General features: G+C 46.3%; 1 protein-coding gene across 9 annotated transcripts in view; it reads right to left on the reverse strand.

Annotated features, from left to right (window-relative positions):
- Positions 1-20,292, reverse strand: part of LOC129716391 (uncharacterized) — a 56,975-nt gene that overhangs the window by 29,684 nt on the left and 6,999 nt on the right. For 6 of the 9 annotated variants that reach the window (XM_055666266.1, XM_055666261.1, XM_055666264.1 and 3 more), the window contains 5 exons: positions 16,863-16,895; positions 12,852-12,887; positions 4,007-4,042; positions 1,124-1,159; positions 900-935 (listed from right to left, as the gene is read on the reverse strand). In XM_055666266.1, coding sequence (XP_055522241.1) covers positions 900-935; positions 1,124-1,159; positions 4,007-4,042; positions 12,852-12,887; positions 16,863-16,895 — 177 coding nt within the window. Of the gene's footprint in view, positions 1-899; positions 936-1,123; positions 1,160-2,488; positions 2,525-4,006; positions 4,043-12,851; positions 12,888-16,862; positions 16,896-20,292 lie in introns of all 9 variants that reach the window. The other 3 variants (XM_055666263.1, XM_055666262.1, XM_055666267.1) reach the window with 3 other exon arrangements.

Raw genomic sequence — 20,292 nt, forward strand, 5'->3', positions numbered from 1 at the left:
TTTCCTTTAAGCAATAATACATTTATTGTAATCAATTGTTGTAAATAATTAATCACAAAACAATACAAACAGACTCACCACCATATTACCAGTAGATTAAATATACTTTATACCTAATTAATAAATTGCTATTTTACCATCCTTAATAAAGATGCATTACAAACCCCGTGGTGCCCCGAAAATCCCCAGGGTGCCGGTGGACAGCGTGTAGTCCCTCTCTTGTACCACCCAGGCGCAGACATAACCCCAGAAACGGGACAGACAGCCGGGTCGGGCGGTCTTCCCCCACTGGCGCCACGACTCGCGGATTACCAACTTGGTCACGCCTAGGAGCAAACAAACCAGGGCGTCTTCAGCCCCACTACCCAGTCCCCGATGCTCAGAGTATCAAAATATAAGGATGGTGGGTGTGACGGGCAGCCAGGAGGCAAGGAGCAGCCAGATATTGGAACCGAGGATGCAACTTCACACATTCCTTTTCTACGTGGAATATAGTTTCATCCAGCGCGCAAAAGTGGCAGGTGTCTGGCTGGTCTGTGAACCAGAGTAGAAACATATTGCATGGGACTCGTCGGTGTAGTATCCTCCACCCCAGTTCCCGGATGTAAAGGGGGATAATCTCTGCGGGGAGGAAACTCCACTGGGAGGTTCTCTCGCGGAAAAAAACACAGAGTTTAATCCTCGGATTCCTGCTTCGTTCACTACCAGTACCCTCCACGAACAGCCCACTGTGAGGGAACTCCACTTCTCTCACTGATAGTGTTTCTACTGGCAGGTCGCCATAATGAAACATTTGCCCTCACCTTCTGCCCACCTGCGTTATTCCAACATTGACTCTCACCTGTCCTTCAGTGTTTTGGGAATATAATGAAGAATATATTGAACAACAATTAATTTACCGTAGCCACCGTATTTTTCGTATTCATCTGACGTTCCTATAGGAGAAATGTTTGCATGAGGGAATTCCACTCTTTTCACTGACGGGGTTTCTACTGGCAGGTCGGCGATATGAAACATTAACCCTGGTTCTCTGGCCACCTGCGTTATTCCAACATTGACTGTCACCTATCCTTCAGTGTTTTGGGGAAAAAACGAAAAATAAATTGAACAACAATAAATATACCGTAGCCACCATCTTGTTCATATCCATCTGATGTTCCTGTAGAAGAAAAAAACTGGTCTGAATAATGTTTGTAGGAATTGATCCGCAAATAATCATTTTAACTCAATCAAATTCAGTTTAATTCTTAGTTATGGAATCTTAGAGAATGACCCATCATGAGTTAATCTTTCACCCCCTGGCCTTATCCAGCCATTTGCTAATATTGTAATCAGCTTTGAACTAAAGGACTCAATTTTGCACAATTATAATAGTAAGATGCGGATGGATTATTGAGTAATAGACAGTGAATTTCAAACGCTCAACAGATCAACTTGCATTTATGGAGAAATACATTCCAAGAAAACATGTTCTCAGATCGGGCCCAAACATTCCCAACCTAAAAATACATTCAGTACTCATAAAAGTCATGAGGCAGCCACACAGTAATTTGGTTAGGGTATATTGCGTTGGTTCTGGTCTCCCTAGTATCAGAAGGATGTAGAGATTTTATAAACAATGTATGTCTACCAGAATTATTCCCAGATTTGTGAGTACTAGCTACAGGTTATTAAATCGAACTAAATCAAACTGAACCAAACCCAGCTGAACTGCACTAAAATAATCTAAACTGAAATCACTCAACTAAACCAAGTTCATTAAACCCCGGAAATCCCCAGGGTGCCGGTGGACAGCGTGTAGTCCCTCTCTTTTACCATCCAGGCGCAGACATAACCCCAGAAACGGGACAGACAGCCGGGTCGGGCGGTCATCCCCCACTGGCGCCACGACTCGCGGATTACCAGTTTGGTCACGCCTAGGAGCAACCAAACCAGGGCATCTTCAGCCCTACTACCCAGTCCCCGATGCTCAGAGTATCAAAATATAAGGATGGTGGGTGTGACGGGCAGCCAGGAGGCAAGAAGCAGCCAGATATTGGAACCGAGGATGCAACTTCACACATTCCTTTTCTACGTGGAACATAGTTTCATCCAGCCCGCAAATGTGGCAGGTGTCTGGCTGGTCTGTGAACTAGAGTAGAAACATATTACATGGGACTCGTCGGTGTAGTATCCTCCACCCCAGTTCCCGGATGTAAAGGGGGATAATCTCTGCGGGGAGGGAACTCCACTGGGAGGTTCTCTCGCGGAAAAAAAGCAGAGTTTAATCCTCGGATTCCTGCATCGTTCACTACCACTACCCTCCACGAACAGCCCACTGTGAGGGAACTCCACTTCTCTCACTGATAGTGTTTCTACTGGCAGGTCGCCATAATGAAACATTTGCCCTCGTCTTCTGCCCACCTGCGTTATTCCAACATTGACTGTCACCTGTCCTTCAGTGTTTTGGGAATATAATGAAGAATATATTGAACAACAATTAATTTACCATAGCCACCGTCTTTTTCGTATTCATCTGACGTTCCTATAGGAGAAATGTTTGCATGAATTCATTCGGAAATAAACATTTTAACTCAGTCGAATACACTTTCTTTCTTAGTTATGGAATTTTGGGGAATGACCCCTCATCAGTTCCGTTTTGACTTCCTAGTCTTATCCAGCCAGTTGCTAATTTTTGTAACCAGCTTTGAACAAAAGGACTCAATTTTGCAAAATTATAGTGGCAAGATGTGTGTGGATTATGCCCCTGTCCCACTTAGGAAACCTGAACGGAAACCTCTGGAGACTTTGCGCCCCACCCAAGGTTTCCGTGCGGTTCCCGGAGGTTTTTGTCAGTCTCCCTACCTGCTGCCACTACCTGCAACCTCCGGCAACCACCTGCAACCTCCGGGAACCTAATGGAAACCTTGGGTGGGGCGCAAAGTCTCCAGAGGTTTCCGTTCAAGTTTCCTAAGTGGGACGGGGGCATTATTCAATAAATAAACAGTGCAGATCAAACACTGAGCATTTATGGAGAAAGAAAGTCCTAGACAGCATGTTCTCAGATCTGGCCCAAACATTCTCAACGTAAAAATACATCCCATAGTCAGAAAGTCATGAGGCAGCCGCACCATAATTTGTTTAGGGTTTTTTGCCAAACTCAACTCAATGCACACCCGCTGTACTTGACACTTTTCTTTAACCACTAATACATGTAATCAATTATTTACAATAATATGTAGATTAGAACACAATACAAACAGACCCATCACCATAATGTCAGTAAAGTAAATAATCTTCAATAAATATTTTACCATTCTTATTAAAGATGCATCCCAGCCCTGGTGGTGCCCCCAGGAGCAGCCACAACCCCACAAAAGGGACAGACAGCCAGCTCTGGCGGTATTCTTCCGCCTGGCGCTACGACTGGCGGATCATCAGCATGGCCTAGGAGCAACCCAACCAGGACATCTTCAACCCCAATCCAGTATCCGACGATCATAGTATCAAAATATGAGGATGGTGGGTGTGAAGGGCCGCAAGGAGCAAGGAGGCAAGGAGCAGCCACTTTAGATATTGGCAGCGAGGCTGCAAATTCACAAACTCTTTTTCTCCGTGGAACACAGACTATCAAGCCCACAGAAGTGGCAAGTGTCAGGCAAGTCTGTGAAGCAGAATAGAAACACATTGCATGGGAATCCTCGGTGTAGTACCCTCCATCCCAGGTCCCCGATGCAAAGGGGGACAATCATTGCATCGAGGGAACTACACTGGGGTGCTCTCAAACGGACAAAAAACACAGAGCCTTATCCTCGGATTCCTGCTGCATTCACGACCACTTCCCTTCACGAACAGCCAACTGTGAGACAATCCCACTCCTCTCATTGACGGGGTTTTTATTGGCATGTCTCCGACAGCAAACATTAATCCTAGTGGCCGGCCTCGTGCGTTATTGCAACACTGACTGACCTATTCTTCAGTGTTTTGGGTATAAAATTAAGAATATATTGATCAACAATTAATTTACCGTAGCCACCATCTTTGTTGTGTTCATCTGACGTTCCTGGTGGAGAAACAGACTGGTGTAAGTAATTTTTGCAGGAATTAATTAGGAAACAAAATTTTAACCTATTTGATTTTTTAGTTATGGAATATTGGAGAATGACCCATCATGAGTACCTCTTTGACTCCTTGACATTATTCAGCCATTTGCTAATATTTAAACCATCTTTAAACTTAAGGGCCTGTCCCATGAGCATGCGACACCATGCGGCAAGCGCGACCTAACATGGTCGCTTACGCCGTACGGCCTCGCGGGGCCGGTGCTACTTCGATCGCCGGAGCCGTATGGAGTTGTGCGGAGCTGGTCCCGACACTTCGCGCGAACTTCAAAACTGTCACTGCTCAACTCGGCCTACCTCCCGCGCGGCCCGCACCGCCGCGACCCCGGTTAGGCCGCGCACTCACTCGACCTCCGCCGCATGCAGGTCCGCGCTTGCCGCATGCAAGTCGCATGCTCGTGGGAAAGGCCCTTAAAGGACTCAATTTTGCACAATTATAATGACAAGATGTGGCAGTGATTATTGAATACATAAACAGTGCAGGTCAATAGCTGAGCAGATCAACTTGCATTTATGGAGAAAGAAAGTCCAAGACGGCATGTTCTCAGATCGGAAACAAACATTCCCAACCGCAAAACACATCCCAGAGTCGGAAAAGCCATGAGGCAGCCGCACAGTAATTCGGTTAGGGTATGTTGCGTTCAGTTATGGTCTCCCTAATACAATAAGGATGTGAGGAGTTTAAATTGTTTAAAAGAATTATTCCTAGATTTGTGTGTACTGGCTAGAGGTTACTAAACCGATGAACCAAACCCATCTGAACTACACTAAAATAATCTAAACTCAAATGCACCCAACTAACAGCTAAAATAAACTAAACTAAACTGTACAAAACGGTAATGCACTGCACTAAACTAAACTAATTTAAACAAAAGTTATCTAAATTAAACTAAACTAACTGTAAACCAAACCACACAAAACTAAACTCAAGTGATCTCAACCCACATCCGCAGTACTGATCCTTTTCTTTCACCAATAATAAATGTAATCAATTATCTACAATAATATGTAGATTACAAAACAATACACACAGACCCACCGCCTTAACACCAGTAAAGTAAATATTCTAAATAACAATTTTACCATCCTAATTAAAGATGTATTCCAACCCAAGTGGTTGCCAGTATTCCCGGAAACACCGCAGGGTGCCAGTGGACAGCGCGTAGACCCCTCTAGTACAACCCAGGCAAACACGTAACCGCAGAGAAGGGACAGACAGCCGGCTCGGGGGGTATTCTTCCGCCTGGCGCCACGACTCACGGATCACCAGCTTGGCCAGGCCTAGGAGCAACACAACCAGGGCATCTTCAGCCCTACCAAGTCCTCGACGCTCGGAGTGTTAAAATATGAGGATGGTGGGTGTGAAGGGAAGCCAGGAGGCAAGGAGCAGCCCCATTAGATAGAGAAACCGTGGCTGCAACCTCACACAGTAGTTTTCTATGAGGAACAGAGACTCATCCAGCCAGCACGTGTGGCGTGCACAGCCTAAAGTTGTTGGACAACTTGTTCTATTTGATCTTCCGTTTGTGCACGTTGAGTTGATTGCAGTAGTCGAAACAGGACAGACCACGTGAAGGTTGCAATCTTCCACCCCAGCAAAAGTGGCAGGTGTCCGACGAGTCTGTGAACACATTGTGTGGGACTCGTCCGTGTAGTTTCCTCCACCCCAGTTCCCCGATGCAAAGGGGGACAATCACTGTGTGGAGGTATCTCCACTGCGGGGGGGCTCTCTCAAACGGAAACAAGGCACAGAGCTTAATCCTCAGATTCCTGCTTCATACACTACCCACTTCCTGCACTAACCGCCAAATGTGTGGGAATTCCACTCCTCTCAATGACGGGGTTTCTTCTGTCAGGTCTCCGATATGAAATATTAATCCTGGCGGCCGGCCTCCTGCGTTATTCCAACATTGACTGTCACCTATCCTTCAGTGTTTTGGAATAAAATGACGAATATATCGAACAACAATTAATTTACCGTAGCCACCATTGTATTTGTATTCATCTGATGTTCCTGTGGGAGAAAGAAACTGGTGTGAATATTTTTTTTACAGAATTGATTCGGAAATAAACATTTTAACTCAGTCGAATACAGTTTATTTCTTTGTTTTGGAATTTTGGAGAATGACCTCCCCATGAGTGCCTCTTAAACTCTCTGGCCTTATACAGCCATTTGTTAATATTTTAACCAGCTTTGAACAAAAGGACTTAATTTTGCACAATTATAAAGGCAGGATGTGGGTGGGTTATTGAAGGAAAAAATTGTGAATGTCAAACGCTGATCAGATCAGCTTGCATTTATGGTGAAAGAAAGTCCAAAACAGCATGTTCTCAGATCGGGCCGAAACCTCCCCAACCTAAAAATACATTCCATAGTCATAAAGTCATGAGGCAGGTGCAGAGTACTGCAACCACTGCTCTAGATGTCAGCTGATCTACATCTGTGAGACCAAGCGGAGGCTTGGCGATCGTTTCGCCCAATACCTCCGCTCGGTCCACATTAACCAACCTGGCCTCCCGGTGGCTCAGCACTTCAAATCCCCCTCCCATTACATATCCGATCTCTCTGTCCTTGGGCTCCTCCATGGCCAGAGCGAGCACCATTGGAAATTGGAGGACCAGCACCTCATATTCCGCTTGGGGAGTCTGCATCCTGGGGGCATGAACATTGAATTCTCCCAATTTTGTTAGCCCTTGCTGTCTCCTCCCCTTCCTATCTCACCCTCAGCCCTCGGGCTCCTCCTCCTCCTTTTTTACTTTCTTTTCCCAGAATTATTCCTAGATTTGTGAATACTAGCCACAGGTTACTAAACTGACCTAAATCAAACTGCATCAAACCCAGCTGCACTGCACGAATGTAATGTAAACGGAATAGCACTTAACTAAACTAAGCTAACTTGAACTAATCTAAACTGCACAAAACGGCAATGTACTGCACAAACCTAAACTAATTTAAACAAAAATAATCTAATCTAAACTAAACTAACAGCAAATCCAACCACACGAAACTCAACTCAACTGAAGTCAACCCACATCCACAGTACCTGACCCTTAGCTTTAGACAAAAATTGAATAAGCAATTATTTACAATAGAAACATAGAAATTAGGTGCAGGAGTAGGCCATTCGGCCCTTCGAGCCTGCACCGCCATTCAATATGATCATGGCTGATCATCCAACTCAGTATCCCGTACCTGCCTTCTCTCCATACCCTCTGACCCCCTTAGCCACAAGGGCCACATCTAACTCCCTCTTAAATATGGCCAATGAACTGGCCTCGACTACCCTCTGCGGCAGAGAGTTCCAGAGATTCACCACTCTCTGTGTGAAAAAAGTTCTTCTCATTGCGGTTTTAAAGGATTTCCTCCTTATCCTTAAGCTGCGACCCCTTGTCCTGGACTTCCCCAACATCGGGAGCAATCTTCCTGCATCTAGCCTGTCCAACCCCTTAAGAATTTTGTAAGTTTCTATAAGATCCCCTCTCAATCTCCTAAATTCTAGAGAGTATAAACTAAGTCTATCCAGCCTTTCTTCACAACACAGTCCTGACATCCCAGGAATCAGTCTGGTGAACCTTCTCTGCACTCCCTCTATGGCAATAATGTCCTTCCTCAGATTTGGAGACCAAAACTGTACGCAATACTCCAGGTGTGGTCTCACCAAGACCCTGTACAACTGCAGCAGAAACTCCCTGCTCCTATACTCAAATCCTTTTGCTATGAATCAAATCATTTTGCTATGAATCAAATCCTTTTGCTATGAATAATATGTAGAATACTCCATCATCAAGTTCACTGACGACACCACTGTTGTGGGACGTATCACTGATGGGGATGAGTCAGAGTATAGAAGATAGATTGAGCAACTGTCCATATGGTGCCAGCGCAATAACCTGGCCCTCAACACCAGCAACACCAAGGAACTGATTGTGGACTTTGGAAGGAGTAGGAGGGGGACCCACAGCCCCATTTATATCAACGGGTCGATGGTTGAAAGGGTCAAGAGCTTCAAATTCCTGAGCGTGCACATCTCTGAAGACCTTTCCTGGTCTGAGAACACTAATGCAATTTATCAAGAAAGCTCATCAGAGAGAAGGGGGAGAAGGGGAGAGAGAAGAGAGAGAAAGGGAGGGAGAAGGGGAGAGAAGTGGAGAGAAGGGAAGGGAGAGACAAGGGGAGAGAAGGGGAGAAGGGGGAGAGAAGGGGAGAGAGGAGGGGAGAGGAGGGGAGAGAGAAGTGGAGAGAAGAGGAGGAAAGGGGGAGAGGAAGGGGGAGAGGGGGGAGAGAGAGGGGAGAAGAGGGGAGAAGAGAGCGGCGCAGTGTGAGGGGGGGAGAGAGGGGAGGGAGAGGGGGAGGGAGAGAGAGGGGAGAGAGAGAGGGGAGAGGGAGGAGGAGAGAGGAGAGAAGGGGGAGAGAGGAGGGGAGAAGGGGAGAGAAAGGAGAGAAGACCAGGAGGAAGGGGGAGAAGGGGAGAGAGAAGGGGAGGAGAAGGGGAGGAAGGGGAGAAGGGGGGAGAGAGAAGGGGGGAAGGAGAGGGGGAGGGGAGAGGGGAGAGAGAAGGGAGAGAGGGGGAGAGAGAGGGGAGAGAGAGAAGGGGAGAAGGGGAGAAGGGGAGAGAAGGGGAGAGGGGGGAGGGGAGAAGGGGAGGAGGAGAAGGGGAGGAGGAGGGGGGAAGGGGAGGAGGGGGAGGAGAAGGGGAGGAGAGGGGGGGGAGGGAGGGGAGAGAAGGGGAGAGAGAAGGGGGAGAAGGGGGAGAAGGGGGAGAAGGGGGAGGGGAGGGGGAGAGGGGGGAGAAGAGGGGAGAAGGGGGAGAAGGGGAGAGAAGGGAGAGAAGGGGAGAGGAAGGGGGAGAAGGGGAGAGGAGGAAGAAGGGGAGAAGGGAGAGAAGGGAGAGAAGGGGAGAGAAGGGGAGAGAAGGGGAGAGAAGGGGAGAGAAGGGAGAAGAAGGGGAGAGAGGGAGGGAGAGAAGGGGAGAGAGGGGAGAAGGAGAGGGAGAGAGAGAAGGGGAGAGAGGGGAGAAGAGAGGAGAGGGGAGGGGAGGGAGGAGAAGGGGAGGAGAAGGGGAGGAGAAGGGGGAACAGGATTGAAGACAGTTTAAAGAAGTTTAGTAAAGTTAGCGGGCATTTTACCAACCAGCGGGTCTTCTAGGACCTGAAAACTCCAAACAGCCAATCGAAATGGTCAGCAAAGGACACAGCCTTCGACTGCCTGTAAGTAAATAACGACCTCACTCCACTGGCTTCGACCAAACGCGTTTTTGAATTTGTTGAAACAATCGATGCAACCTAGATGAAGCCTCGACTACGCGGAAACTACTTTCCATTAGGGAGAGTGACCAAAACCTCCGGCGACCTGATGGAAACCGTGGGTCGCGGGCAAGGTCACCAAAGGTTTCCGTTCAGGTTTCCTAAGTGGGACAGGGGCACAACGGTCCCGGATATCCCCCAAGATCCTCCCTGGCCTGATGCAGACTTTCGCTAATATGTTGACCAGCTTTGAAGTAGCCGACTCAATTTTGCACAATTATAATGGCTAGATGTGGGTAGATTATTGCATGAATAAATAGTGCATGTCAAACGCTGAGAAGGTCGACTTGCATTTATGTATATCAATGATCTGGATGATGGTGTGGTAAATTGGATTAATAAGTATGCAGATGATACTAAGATAGGTGGGGTTGTGGATAATGAAGTAGAGTTTCAAAGTCTACAGAGAGATTTATGTCAGTTGGAAGAGTGGGCTGAAAGATGGCAGATGGAGTTTAATGCTGATAAGTGTGAGGTACTACATCTTGGCAGGACAAATCAAAATAGGACGTACATGGTAAATGGTAGGGAATTGAAGAATGCAGGTGAACAGAGGGATCTGGGAATAACTGTGCACAGTTCCCTGAAAGTGGAATCTCATGTAGATAGGGTGGTAAAGAAAGCTTTTGGTGTGCTGGCCTTTATAAATCAGAGCATTGAGTATAGAAGTTGGGACGTAATGTTAAAATTGTACAAGGCATTGGTGAGGCCAACTTTGGAGTATGGTGTACAATTTTGGTCGCCTAATTATAAGAAGGATGTCAACAAAATAGAGAGAGTACAGAGGAGATTTACTAGAATGTTGCCTGGGTTTCAGCAACTAAGTTACAGAGAAAGGTTGAACAAGTTAGGGCTTTATTCTTTGGAGTGCAGAAGGTTAAGGGGGGACTTGATAGCGGTCTTTAAAATGATGAGAGGGATATAGAGTTGACGTGGATAAGCTGTTCCCGCTGAGAGTAGGGAAGATTCAAACAAGGGGACATGACTTGAGAATTAAGGGACAGAAGTTTAGGGGTAACATGAGGGGGAACTTCTTTACTCAGAGAGTGGTGGCTGTGTGGAATGAGCTTCCAGTGAAGGTGGTGGAGGCAGGTTCGTTTTTATCATTTCAAAATAAATTGTATAGTTATATGGATGGGGAAGGTATGGAGGGTTATGGTCTGAACGCAGGTATATGGGACTAGGGGAGAATACGTGTTCGGCATGGACTAGAAGGGTCGAGATGGCCTGTTTCCGGGCTGTAATTGTTATATGGTTATATGGTTATATGTAGACTGATAGGCTAAGACAGAATTTAGAATTTAGAAGATTGAGGGGAGATCTTATAGAAACTTACAAAATTCTTAAGGGGTTGGACAGGCTAGATGCAGGAAGATTGTTCCCGATGTTGGGGAAGTCCAGAACAAGGGGTCACAGTTTAAGGATAAGAGGAAAATCTTTTAGGACCAAGATGAGAAAAACATTTTTCACACAGAGAGTGGTGAATCTCTGGAATTCTCTGACACAGAGGTAGTTGAGGCCAATTCATTGGCTATATTTAAGAGGGAGTTAGATGTGGCCCCTGTGGCTAAAGGGATCAGGGGGTATGGAGAGAAGGCAGGTGCAGGATATTGAATTGGATGATCAGCCATGATCATATTGAATGGCGGTGCAGGCTCGAAGGGCCGAACGGCCTACTCCAGCACCTATTGTCTATGTTTCTATGTTTCTATGACATTCTCGGATTCGGGCCCAAACCTTCCTAACCTTAAAATACATCCCATATTCAGGAAAGTCATGGGGCAGCCTCACAAAAATTTGGTTAGTGTATATTCCGTTCTGTTATTGTCTCCCGAATACAAGAAGGATGTGGAGATTCACCAGAATGTATCTTTACCAGAATGATTCCTAGATTTGTGAGTACGAGCTACAGGGTACCAAACCAAACTATATCAAACAAACAAACAAACATATATACACTAGATACAATATAAACAAACCAACCACCATAATAGAAGTGAAGCAAATGTTCGTTAGTAACTAATTTACCATCCTTATTGAGGAAGCGTTCCACAACCCAGCTGTCCCCGAAGTTTCCCAGTTTGAACGTGGACAGCGTCTAGTCCGTCCTGAGCGCGGATGTAATCCGGAAATGGGGCAGGGGAGCCGGCACGGGCGGAGTCCTCTTCCACCCGGCGCCGTGACCCGCGGATAGCCAACTTGGCCAGGCCTAGGAGCAACCCAACCAGGACATCTTCAGCCCTACCCAGTCCACTAAGGTCAGGGTATCCGAGGATGAGGATGGTGGGTGAGAAATGCTGCCAGAAGGCAAGGAGCAACCCGTTTAGATGTTGGAACCAAGGATGCAACCTCACACACCGTGCCAACCATATCCGTGCAACAGACTCAACTAGCCCGAAAAAGTGGCATCGGCAGTCAAGACTATGAACCGGGATATAAACAGATTGCATATGACCCCCTAGATGCAGTATCCTCCACCCCACATCCCCTATGTAAAAGGGGCGAATCCCTGACAAAACCACAGTGCTTAATCCTCGGAATCCTGATCCTTCATTACCCCTTCCCTCATTGATGGGTGGGGGGCACGACCAAAGTTGCAGCGGCCTCTGCAGTCCGTCTGTCTTTTTTTAATTTTTTGTCCCGTTGAGGGTATGGTTTGTAGTGGGTTTTTAACTGTGTATGTGTGGGGGGCGGAGGAAACTTTTAAATCTCTTCCCTGTACGGGGACCCGACCTTTTCCCTGTCGGGTCTCCGTTGCCGTTGGGGCCTAGCACCGTGGAGCGGCCTCCAACCGGAACAACCTGGGGGCTCAAGTCACGGAGCCGGCGGAGCTGCGGACCTACCATCGTGGAGCTGGCCGGCATCGGAGCGTGGAGAGCGCGCTGCTGCGACCCGGCTCCGGTGGATGGTGACACCATTAGCTCACGGGTCCCCGGTGGGAGACCGCTTCACGGAGCACCAGCAACAGTAACTTCTCCCGCCCGAATCGCGGGGTTGAAAGTGACCTGGAGCGGGGCCTTACATCGCCCGGCGTGGCTTATAGAGCCGCGGGACTTGCTGCCGCCCGCCGGGGGCTTTGACTTTGACGGGAGAAGAATGGAGAGCAGGGGAGAGACAAGACTTTGCCTTCCATCACAGTGAGGAGGAGATTCACTGTGATGGATGTTTGTGTAAATTGTGTTGGTGTGCGTCTTGGTTCTTTTCTTGTTGTATGACTGCAGAAACCAAATTTCGTTTGAACTTCATGTAAGGTTGAAATGACAATAAACGGATTTGTATTCTTGTATTGTTGTTCCTCTCACTGTCGTATTATCTACTGGCAGATCACCAACATGAAGCATTAACCCTGGTCCTCTGGCCTTCTACATTCTACCAACATTGACTGTCACATGTCCGGCAGTGTTTTTGGAGAAAAATAAAGAATATATTGAACAACAATAAATTTACCGGAGCTACATTCTTTATCGTCTCCATCTGATGTTCCTGTGGGAGAAACAAACTGGTGTGAATAATGTTTGCAGGTATTAAATCGGAAACAAACATTTTAACTCAGTCGAATACAGTTTATTTCTTAGTTATGTAATCTTGGAGAACGACCCCTCATGAGTTCCTGAATGAGTTCCTGCCCTGATACATCAAATTGCTAATATTTTAACCATCCTTCAACTATAGACTCGGTTTTACACCATTATAATGGCAGGATCAGAGTGGATTATTGAACAAATAAACAGGTCAAACGTTGAGCAGGTCCACTGGCTTCATTGGAGAAAGAAAATCTAAAGGGCCTGTCCCACGAGCATGCGATTCCATGCGGCAAGCGTGACCTAACGTGGTCGCTTGAGCCGTACAGCCTCGCAGGGCCGGTCCCACTTCGATCGCCTTAGCCGTATGGAGTTGTGTGGAGCTGGTCCCGACATCGCGCGGGGCTCCGAAAAACTGACCGTGTTCAAAAATCCACGCGGCAACGGCCTGCTGGCCCGCAGCCGCCTCGACGCCATACGCACCGCCTCGACGGGCGTGCGCGGCATCTTGACGCTGTATGTCATGCGCGAACTTCCCGCGGACTTCGCTCGAACTTCACGTCACTCACTCGACATCCGCGCGACCCCCGCTTCCGGTTTGGTCGCGCTCGCCGAATGTAGGCGCATGCTGGTGGGACCGGCCCTGTACAGGGATCACTCGACTTCCGCGCAGCCCCCACTTCCGGTTTGGTCGCGCTTGCCGCATGCAGGTCACATGCTCGTGGGGGAGGCCCTTAAGACAGTGTGTTATCCAATCGGACCTAAACCTTGCCTAGTAAAAATACATCCCATAGTAGGGGAAGTTATGATGCAGCCTCACATCAATTTGGTGAGGGTGTATTGCATTCAGTTATGGTCTCCCTAATACAAGAAGAATGTGGATGTTTCTGAAAGAGTGTATGTTTACCAGAATGATTCAATATAGACAATAGACAGTAGATAATAGATGCAGGAGTCGGCCATTCGGCCCTTCAAGCCAGCACCGCCATTCACTGCGATCATGGCTAATCATCCACAATAAGTACCTTGTTCCTGCTTTCTCCCATATCCCTTACCTCCGCTCTCTTTAAGAACTCTAACTCTCTCTTGAAATCATCCAGAGAATTGGCCTCCACTGCCATCTGAGGAGAGTAATTCCACAGATTCAAAACTCTCTGTATGAAAAGATTTTTCCTCATCTCCGTTCCATATGGACTACCCCATATTTTTAAACTGTGGCCACTGGTTCTGGACTTCCCCAACATCGGAACATGTATTCTGCCTCTAGCGTGTCAAATCCCTTGATAATCTTATATATTTCGATAAGATTACCTCTCATCCTTCACAATTCAAATGTATACAAGCTCAGACTCTCCATTCTTTCAACACATGACAGTTCCGCCATCCCGGGAATTAACCTCGTGAACCTACGATGCACTCCCTAAATAGCAAGAATGTTTTTCGTCATATTTGGAGACCAAAACTGCACGCAATACTCCAGCTGTGATATCACCACGGCCCTGTACAACTGTAGAAGGACCTCTTTGCTGCTATACTCTACTCATCTTGTTGTGAAGGCCAACATTCCTAGATTAATAAATGCTTGCTACAGATTACTAAGCTAAATTAAACTAAACTGAACCAAACTAAGCTGAACTGCAGTGAAATAATCTAAACAGATGATACCAAGATAGGGGGTGTTGTGGATAATGAAGAGGATTTCCAAAGTCTACAGAGTGATTTAGGCCATTTGGAAAAATGGGCTGAAAGATGGCAGATGGAGTTTAATGCTGATAAATGTGAGGTGCTAACCCTTGGCAGGACAAATCAAAATAGGACGTACATGGTAAATGGTAGGGAATTGAAGAATACAGTTGAACAGAGGGATCTGGGTATAACCGTGCATAGTTCCTTGTAGGTGGAATCTCATATAGATAGGGTGGTAAAAAAAGCTTTTGGTATGCTAGCCTTTATAAATCAGAGCATTGAGTATAGAAGCTGGGATGTAATGTTAAAATTGTACAAGGCATTGGTGAGACCAAATCTGGAGTATGGTGTACAATTTTGGTCGCCCAATTATAGGAAGGATGTCAACAAAATAGAGAGAGTACAGAGGAGATTTACTAGAATGTTGCCTGGGTTTCAACAACTAAGTTACAGAGATAGGTTGAATAAGTTAGGTCTTTATTCTCTGGAGCGCAGAAGGTTAAGGGGCGACTTGATAGAGGTCTTTAAAATGATGAGAGAGATAAACAGAGTTGATGTGGACAAGCTTTTCCCTTTGAGAATAGGGAAGATTCAAACAAGAGGACATGACTTCAGAATTAAGGGTCAGAAGTTTAGGGGTAATATGAGGGGGAACTTCTTTACCCAGAGAGTGGTAGCGGTGTGGAATGAGCTTCCAGTGGAAGTGGTGGAGGCAGGTTCATTGGTATCATTTAAAAATAAATTGGATAGGCATATGGATGAGAAGGGAATGGAGGGTTATGGTATGAGTGCTGGCAGGTGGGACTAAGGGAAAAAAAGTTGTTCGGCACGGACTTGTAGGGCCGAGATGGCCTGTTTCCGTGCTGTAATTGTTATCTGGTTATATCGTTATATCGTTATAAATGGAAATACACTAACCCAAACTAAGGTAAAGTAATCAAGCTGAACTGCGCTAAATTAAACTGCACAAAACTGCAATGTACTGCACTAAACTAAACCAAATTCAACTAAACTAAACTAAACTTAAACAAACCACGGTAAACCAAGCCACACAAAACTCAACTCAAACCAACATCCGCAGTGCTTAATCCTGTTCTTAAACCAAAAATAGATGTTAATGTCTATTTACATTAATGGGTACCAAATTAAGATGTACCAAACTAAGCTGAACTGTGCTACACTAAACTAAACCAAACCATTGTAAACCTAACCAAACCACACTGAACCAAACACAACTCAACACAACACAACACAACTGAGCACAACTCAACACAACTCAACACAACTCAACACAACTCAACACAACTCAACACAACTCAACACAACTCAACACAACTCAACACAACTCAACACAACTCAACACAACTCAACATAACTCAATACGACTGAACTGACCTTAACTCAACTCAACTCAACATCCTCACTGTTGAACCCTGCGATTCATCTTATGGCCATCTCACGGCCAAAAGGCACAGGCCTTAGCTCTGTGATTCCCTCCTAATCTGAGGAAAGACATTCTTGCATTGAGGGAGTACAGAGAAGGTTCACCAGACTGATTCCTGGGATCTCAGGACTTTCATATGAAGAAAGACTGGATAGACTCGGCTTGTACTCGATAGAATTTAGAAGATTGAGGGGGGATCTTATAGTAATGTACAAAATCCTTAAGGGGTTGGACAGGCTAGATGCAGGAAGATTGTTCCCGATGTTTGTGGAAGTCCTGAACAAGGAGTCACAGTTTAAGGATAAGGGGGAAATCTTTTAGGATCGAGATGAGAAAAACATTTTTCACACAGAGAGTGGTGAATCTGTGGAATTCTCTGCCACAGAAGGTAGTTGAGGCCAGTTCATTGGCTATATTTAAGAGGGAGTTAGATGTGGCCCTTGTGGCTAAAGGGATCAGGGGGTATGGGGAGAAGGCAGGTACAGGATACTGAGTTGGTTGATCAGCCATGATCATATTGAATGACGGTGCAGGCTTGAAGGGCCGAATGGCCTACTGCTGCACCTGTTGTCTATGTTTCTATGTTTCTATGATTCCTACTTCAATCACATTCCCCTTCTTTCCTTCAGCAGCCAATCATGAGGGAATTTTACTCCTCTCACTGACAGAGTTTCTACTGGCAGGTCGCCGACATGCAACATTAACCCTGTTCCTCTGGCCTTCTGCGTTATTCCAGCATTGACTATCATCTGTCCTTCCCTGTTTTGGGAATATAATGAAGAATATATTGAGCCAAAATAAATTTACCGTAGCCACCCTTATTGTATCCATACGACACTCCTGTGGGAAGAACATACTCGTGTGAATAATGTTTGCATTATTAATTAATTCAGAAATCAACATTTCCATTCGGTCAGATGCAGTTCATGTTTTTAGCGATGGAATCTTGGGATAAGACGGATCCTCAGCCTCTCAGCCAATTACTAATCTGACCCAGCCATTTGCTAATGTTTTAGCAGGTTCTTGAAATAACGGGGAAATTGTGTAGTATTTTGGGGGGTTATTGAATAATACAGCATGTCCAAAGCTGAGCATCTCAGGCGGCATCTGTGGAGAGAAAAAACAGGTTAACAGAGTCCGTTCTCAGATTGGGCACTTTATCCGCTGTCTGTACACTGTGGAAGGCTTGATTGTAGTGATGTCTGTGTATTGGCTGATCGGAAAGCACCTTACAAACTTAAAGATTTTCACTGTACCTGTAATGGAATTAAATTAAATAATAATATAAACTATACAAAACCATCGTAATATAAAAATGCTCCCATAGTCCGCAAGTCATTATGTACTTTTATCGGACTTTAGTTTAGTTTAGTTAAGAACAACAACTTGGAATCAGACCCACTGTCCCACCGTGTGCACACCGACCATCGATCACCTATTCATACTGGTTCTCTATCACCTCAGTTTCGCGTCCACTCCCCACGCACTAGGGGGCAATTTGCAGTAGCCAATTGGCCTACAAACTTGCATGTCTTTGCAGTGTGGGAAGAAACTGAGCAGCAGGAGAAAACTTGTGCGATCACGGGGAGAATGTAACGGACAGCGTACAGACTGCACCTGCAGCCAGGATTGAAGCAGTGTCTCTGACGCTGTGTGGCAGCAATTCTACCGCTGCGACACTGTCCCGCCCTTGGTTAGGCCGAGTATTAAGGGCCTGTCCCGCCAGCCTGCGACTGCATGCGGCTAGCGCGACCAAACCGGAAGCGGGGGCCACCCAGAGGTCGAGTGATCCCGTACGAGTTGACGTGATATTCGAGCGAAGTCCGTGGGATGTTCGCGCTAGGCGTACGGCGTCGAGACGCTGTGCACGCCCGTCGAGGCGGTGCGTATGGCTTCAATGCGGCTGCGGGCCGGCAGGCCGTTGCCGCGCGGAATTTTTGGACAGTGTCACCAACTCCATCCACACAGCTCTGGTGATCGAAGTGGGACCGGCCCAGCGAGGCCGTACAGCTCAAGCGACCACGTTAGGTCGCGCTTGCCGCATGGAGTCACATGCTCGTGGGAAAGACCCTTTACACCCAGCTCTGGTTACACTTTTCCAAGGCATTGAAGAGGGTGCTGAAGGTTTACTAGAAGGATGCCTGGATTCGGGACAATTAGCAACAAGAAGCAGTTGGAGAAACACAGTTTGATTTCTCTGTACCCTGGAGGTTGAGGGGAGACCTGATACAAACATATACAATTATAGAGGTGCAGATAGGGCAGACAATCAGAAGCTTTTTTTCTTACGATAGAAACTATAGATATTAGATGTTGTAGCTTTAAACTCAAATGAGCAACATTTAAAGGATACGCACGGCATCAGTGTCGCAGCGGTAGAATTGCTGCCTCATCATGACATTGCCTCGGATTTGTTCCTGGATATGAACTAGGGGATTGAATCCTTAGCGGCAAAGTTTACGGATTATACGGAAATCGGTGGCGGGCAGGGAGTGTAGAGATAAGGGACTCTACAGAAGGATTTGCGCAGATTGGGAGAGGGGGCAGATAAGTGGCAGATGGAATATAGTGTAGCAAAGTGTGCAGACATAAATTTTAGAATTACGAATAAAGGCGTAGACTATTTTCTGAATGGGGGGAGATTCCAGAAATCGGAGGTGCATAGGGATTTGGGAGTGCTGGAGTAGGATTCCCAAAAAGGTAATCTGCAAGTCGATTCAGTAGTAAAGAAAGCAAGCTCAATGATAGCATTTATTTCAAAAGGGCTGGAATACAAAAACAGGGATGTAATGTTGATGCTCTCCAAGGGATTGGAAAGGCCACATTTGGAATATTGTTAGCAGTTGTGGGTGCCATGTTTCAGGAAGGATGTTTTGGCTCTGGAGAGGTTCCATGCCAGTTTTAAGAAGAATGATCCTAAGTAGGAGCAGGTTAATCTATGATGAACATTGCTCAGCACTGGGTACACAAAAATGCTGGAGAAACTCAGCGGGTGCAGCAGCATCTATGGAGTGAAGGAAATGGGCAATGTTTCGGGCCAAAACCCTTCTTCAGTCAGCCCGAAACGTTGCCTATCTCCTACGCTCCATAGATGCTGCTGCACCCGCTGAGTTTCTCCAGCATTTTTGTGTACCTTTGATTTTCCAGCATCTGCAGTTCCTTCTTAAACACATTGGGCAGTACTGGCTGGAGTTTAGAAGAATGGGGTGGGACTTCAATGAAACAAACTAGTGAAAGGCTTAGACAGAGTAGATGTGGTGAACATGTGTTCACTAGTGGGTGAGTCTAGTTCTAGAGAGCGTAGCCTCAGAATTAAAGGATGTTATTTTAGGAAGGAGATTACTTTAGTCAAATGGTGGTGATTCTGTAGAATCCTTTGCTACAGAAGGCTGTGGAGGACATTGGTGGACCTTTCTAAGGCAGAGATAGACAGAATCTTGACTAGCACAGGTTCCGTGTTTATGGGGACAAGGCAGGAGAATGGGGTTAGGAGGGAGAGATCGGTCAACCCTGAATGAATTACGTAGACATGATGGGGCGAATGGCCTAATTCTACTATCCCTTACAAACCTATGACCTTTTGACCACAGGTGCTGTATGTACAATTTTTATATTCTCCCTCAGACTGTGTGTGTTTTCCCCAAGTGCTCCGGTTTGCTCCCACACGCCGAAGATGTACAGGTTTGTCGGATAGTTGGCTTTAGTAAAATATTATAACTTGTTCCCAGTGTGTAGGATATTGCTAGTTAGGGTACGGAGATCGTTGGTCGACACAGTCTTGGTGGGCCGAAGGGCCGTTTCCATGCTGTATCTCTGATCTGAATGGTGGCCGATTAGGAAAAGGGGAGATGCAACGAGACCTGGGTGTCATGGTACACCAGTCATTGAAAGTAGGCATGCAGGTGCAGCAGGCAGTGAAGAAAGCGAATGGTATGTTAGCATTCGTAGCAAAAGGATTTGAGTATAGGAGCAGGGAGGTTCTACTGCAGTTGTACAGGGTCTTGGTGAGCCCACACCTGGAGTATTGCGTACAGTTTTGGTCTCCTAATCTGAGGAAAGACATTCTTGCCATAGAGGGAGTACAGAGAAGGTTCACCAGACTGATTCCTGGGATGTCAGGACTTTGATATGAAGAAAGACTGGTAGACTCGGCTTGTACTAGCTAGAATTTAGAAGATTGAGGGGAGGATCTTATAGAAACTTACAAATTTCTTAACGGGTTGGACAGGCTAGATGC

Source organism: Leucoraja erinacea, unplaced genomic scaffold (genome assembly GCF_028641065.1).
Source record: "Leucoraja erinacea ecotype New England unplaced genomic scaffold, Leri_hhj_1 Leri_225S, whole genome shotgun sequence".
NCBI classification, from domain to species: Eukaryota; Metazoa; Chordata; class Chondrichthyes; order Rajiformes; family Rajidae; genus Leucoraja; species Leucoraja erinaceus.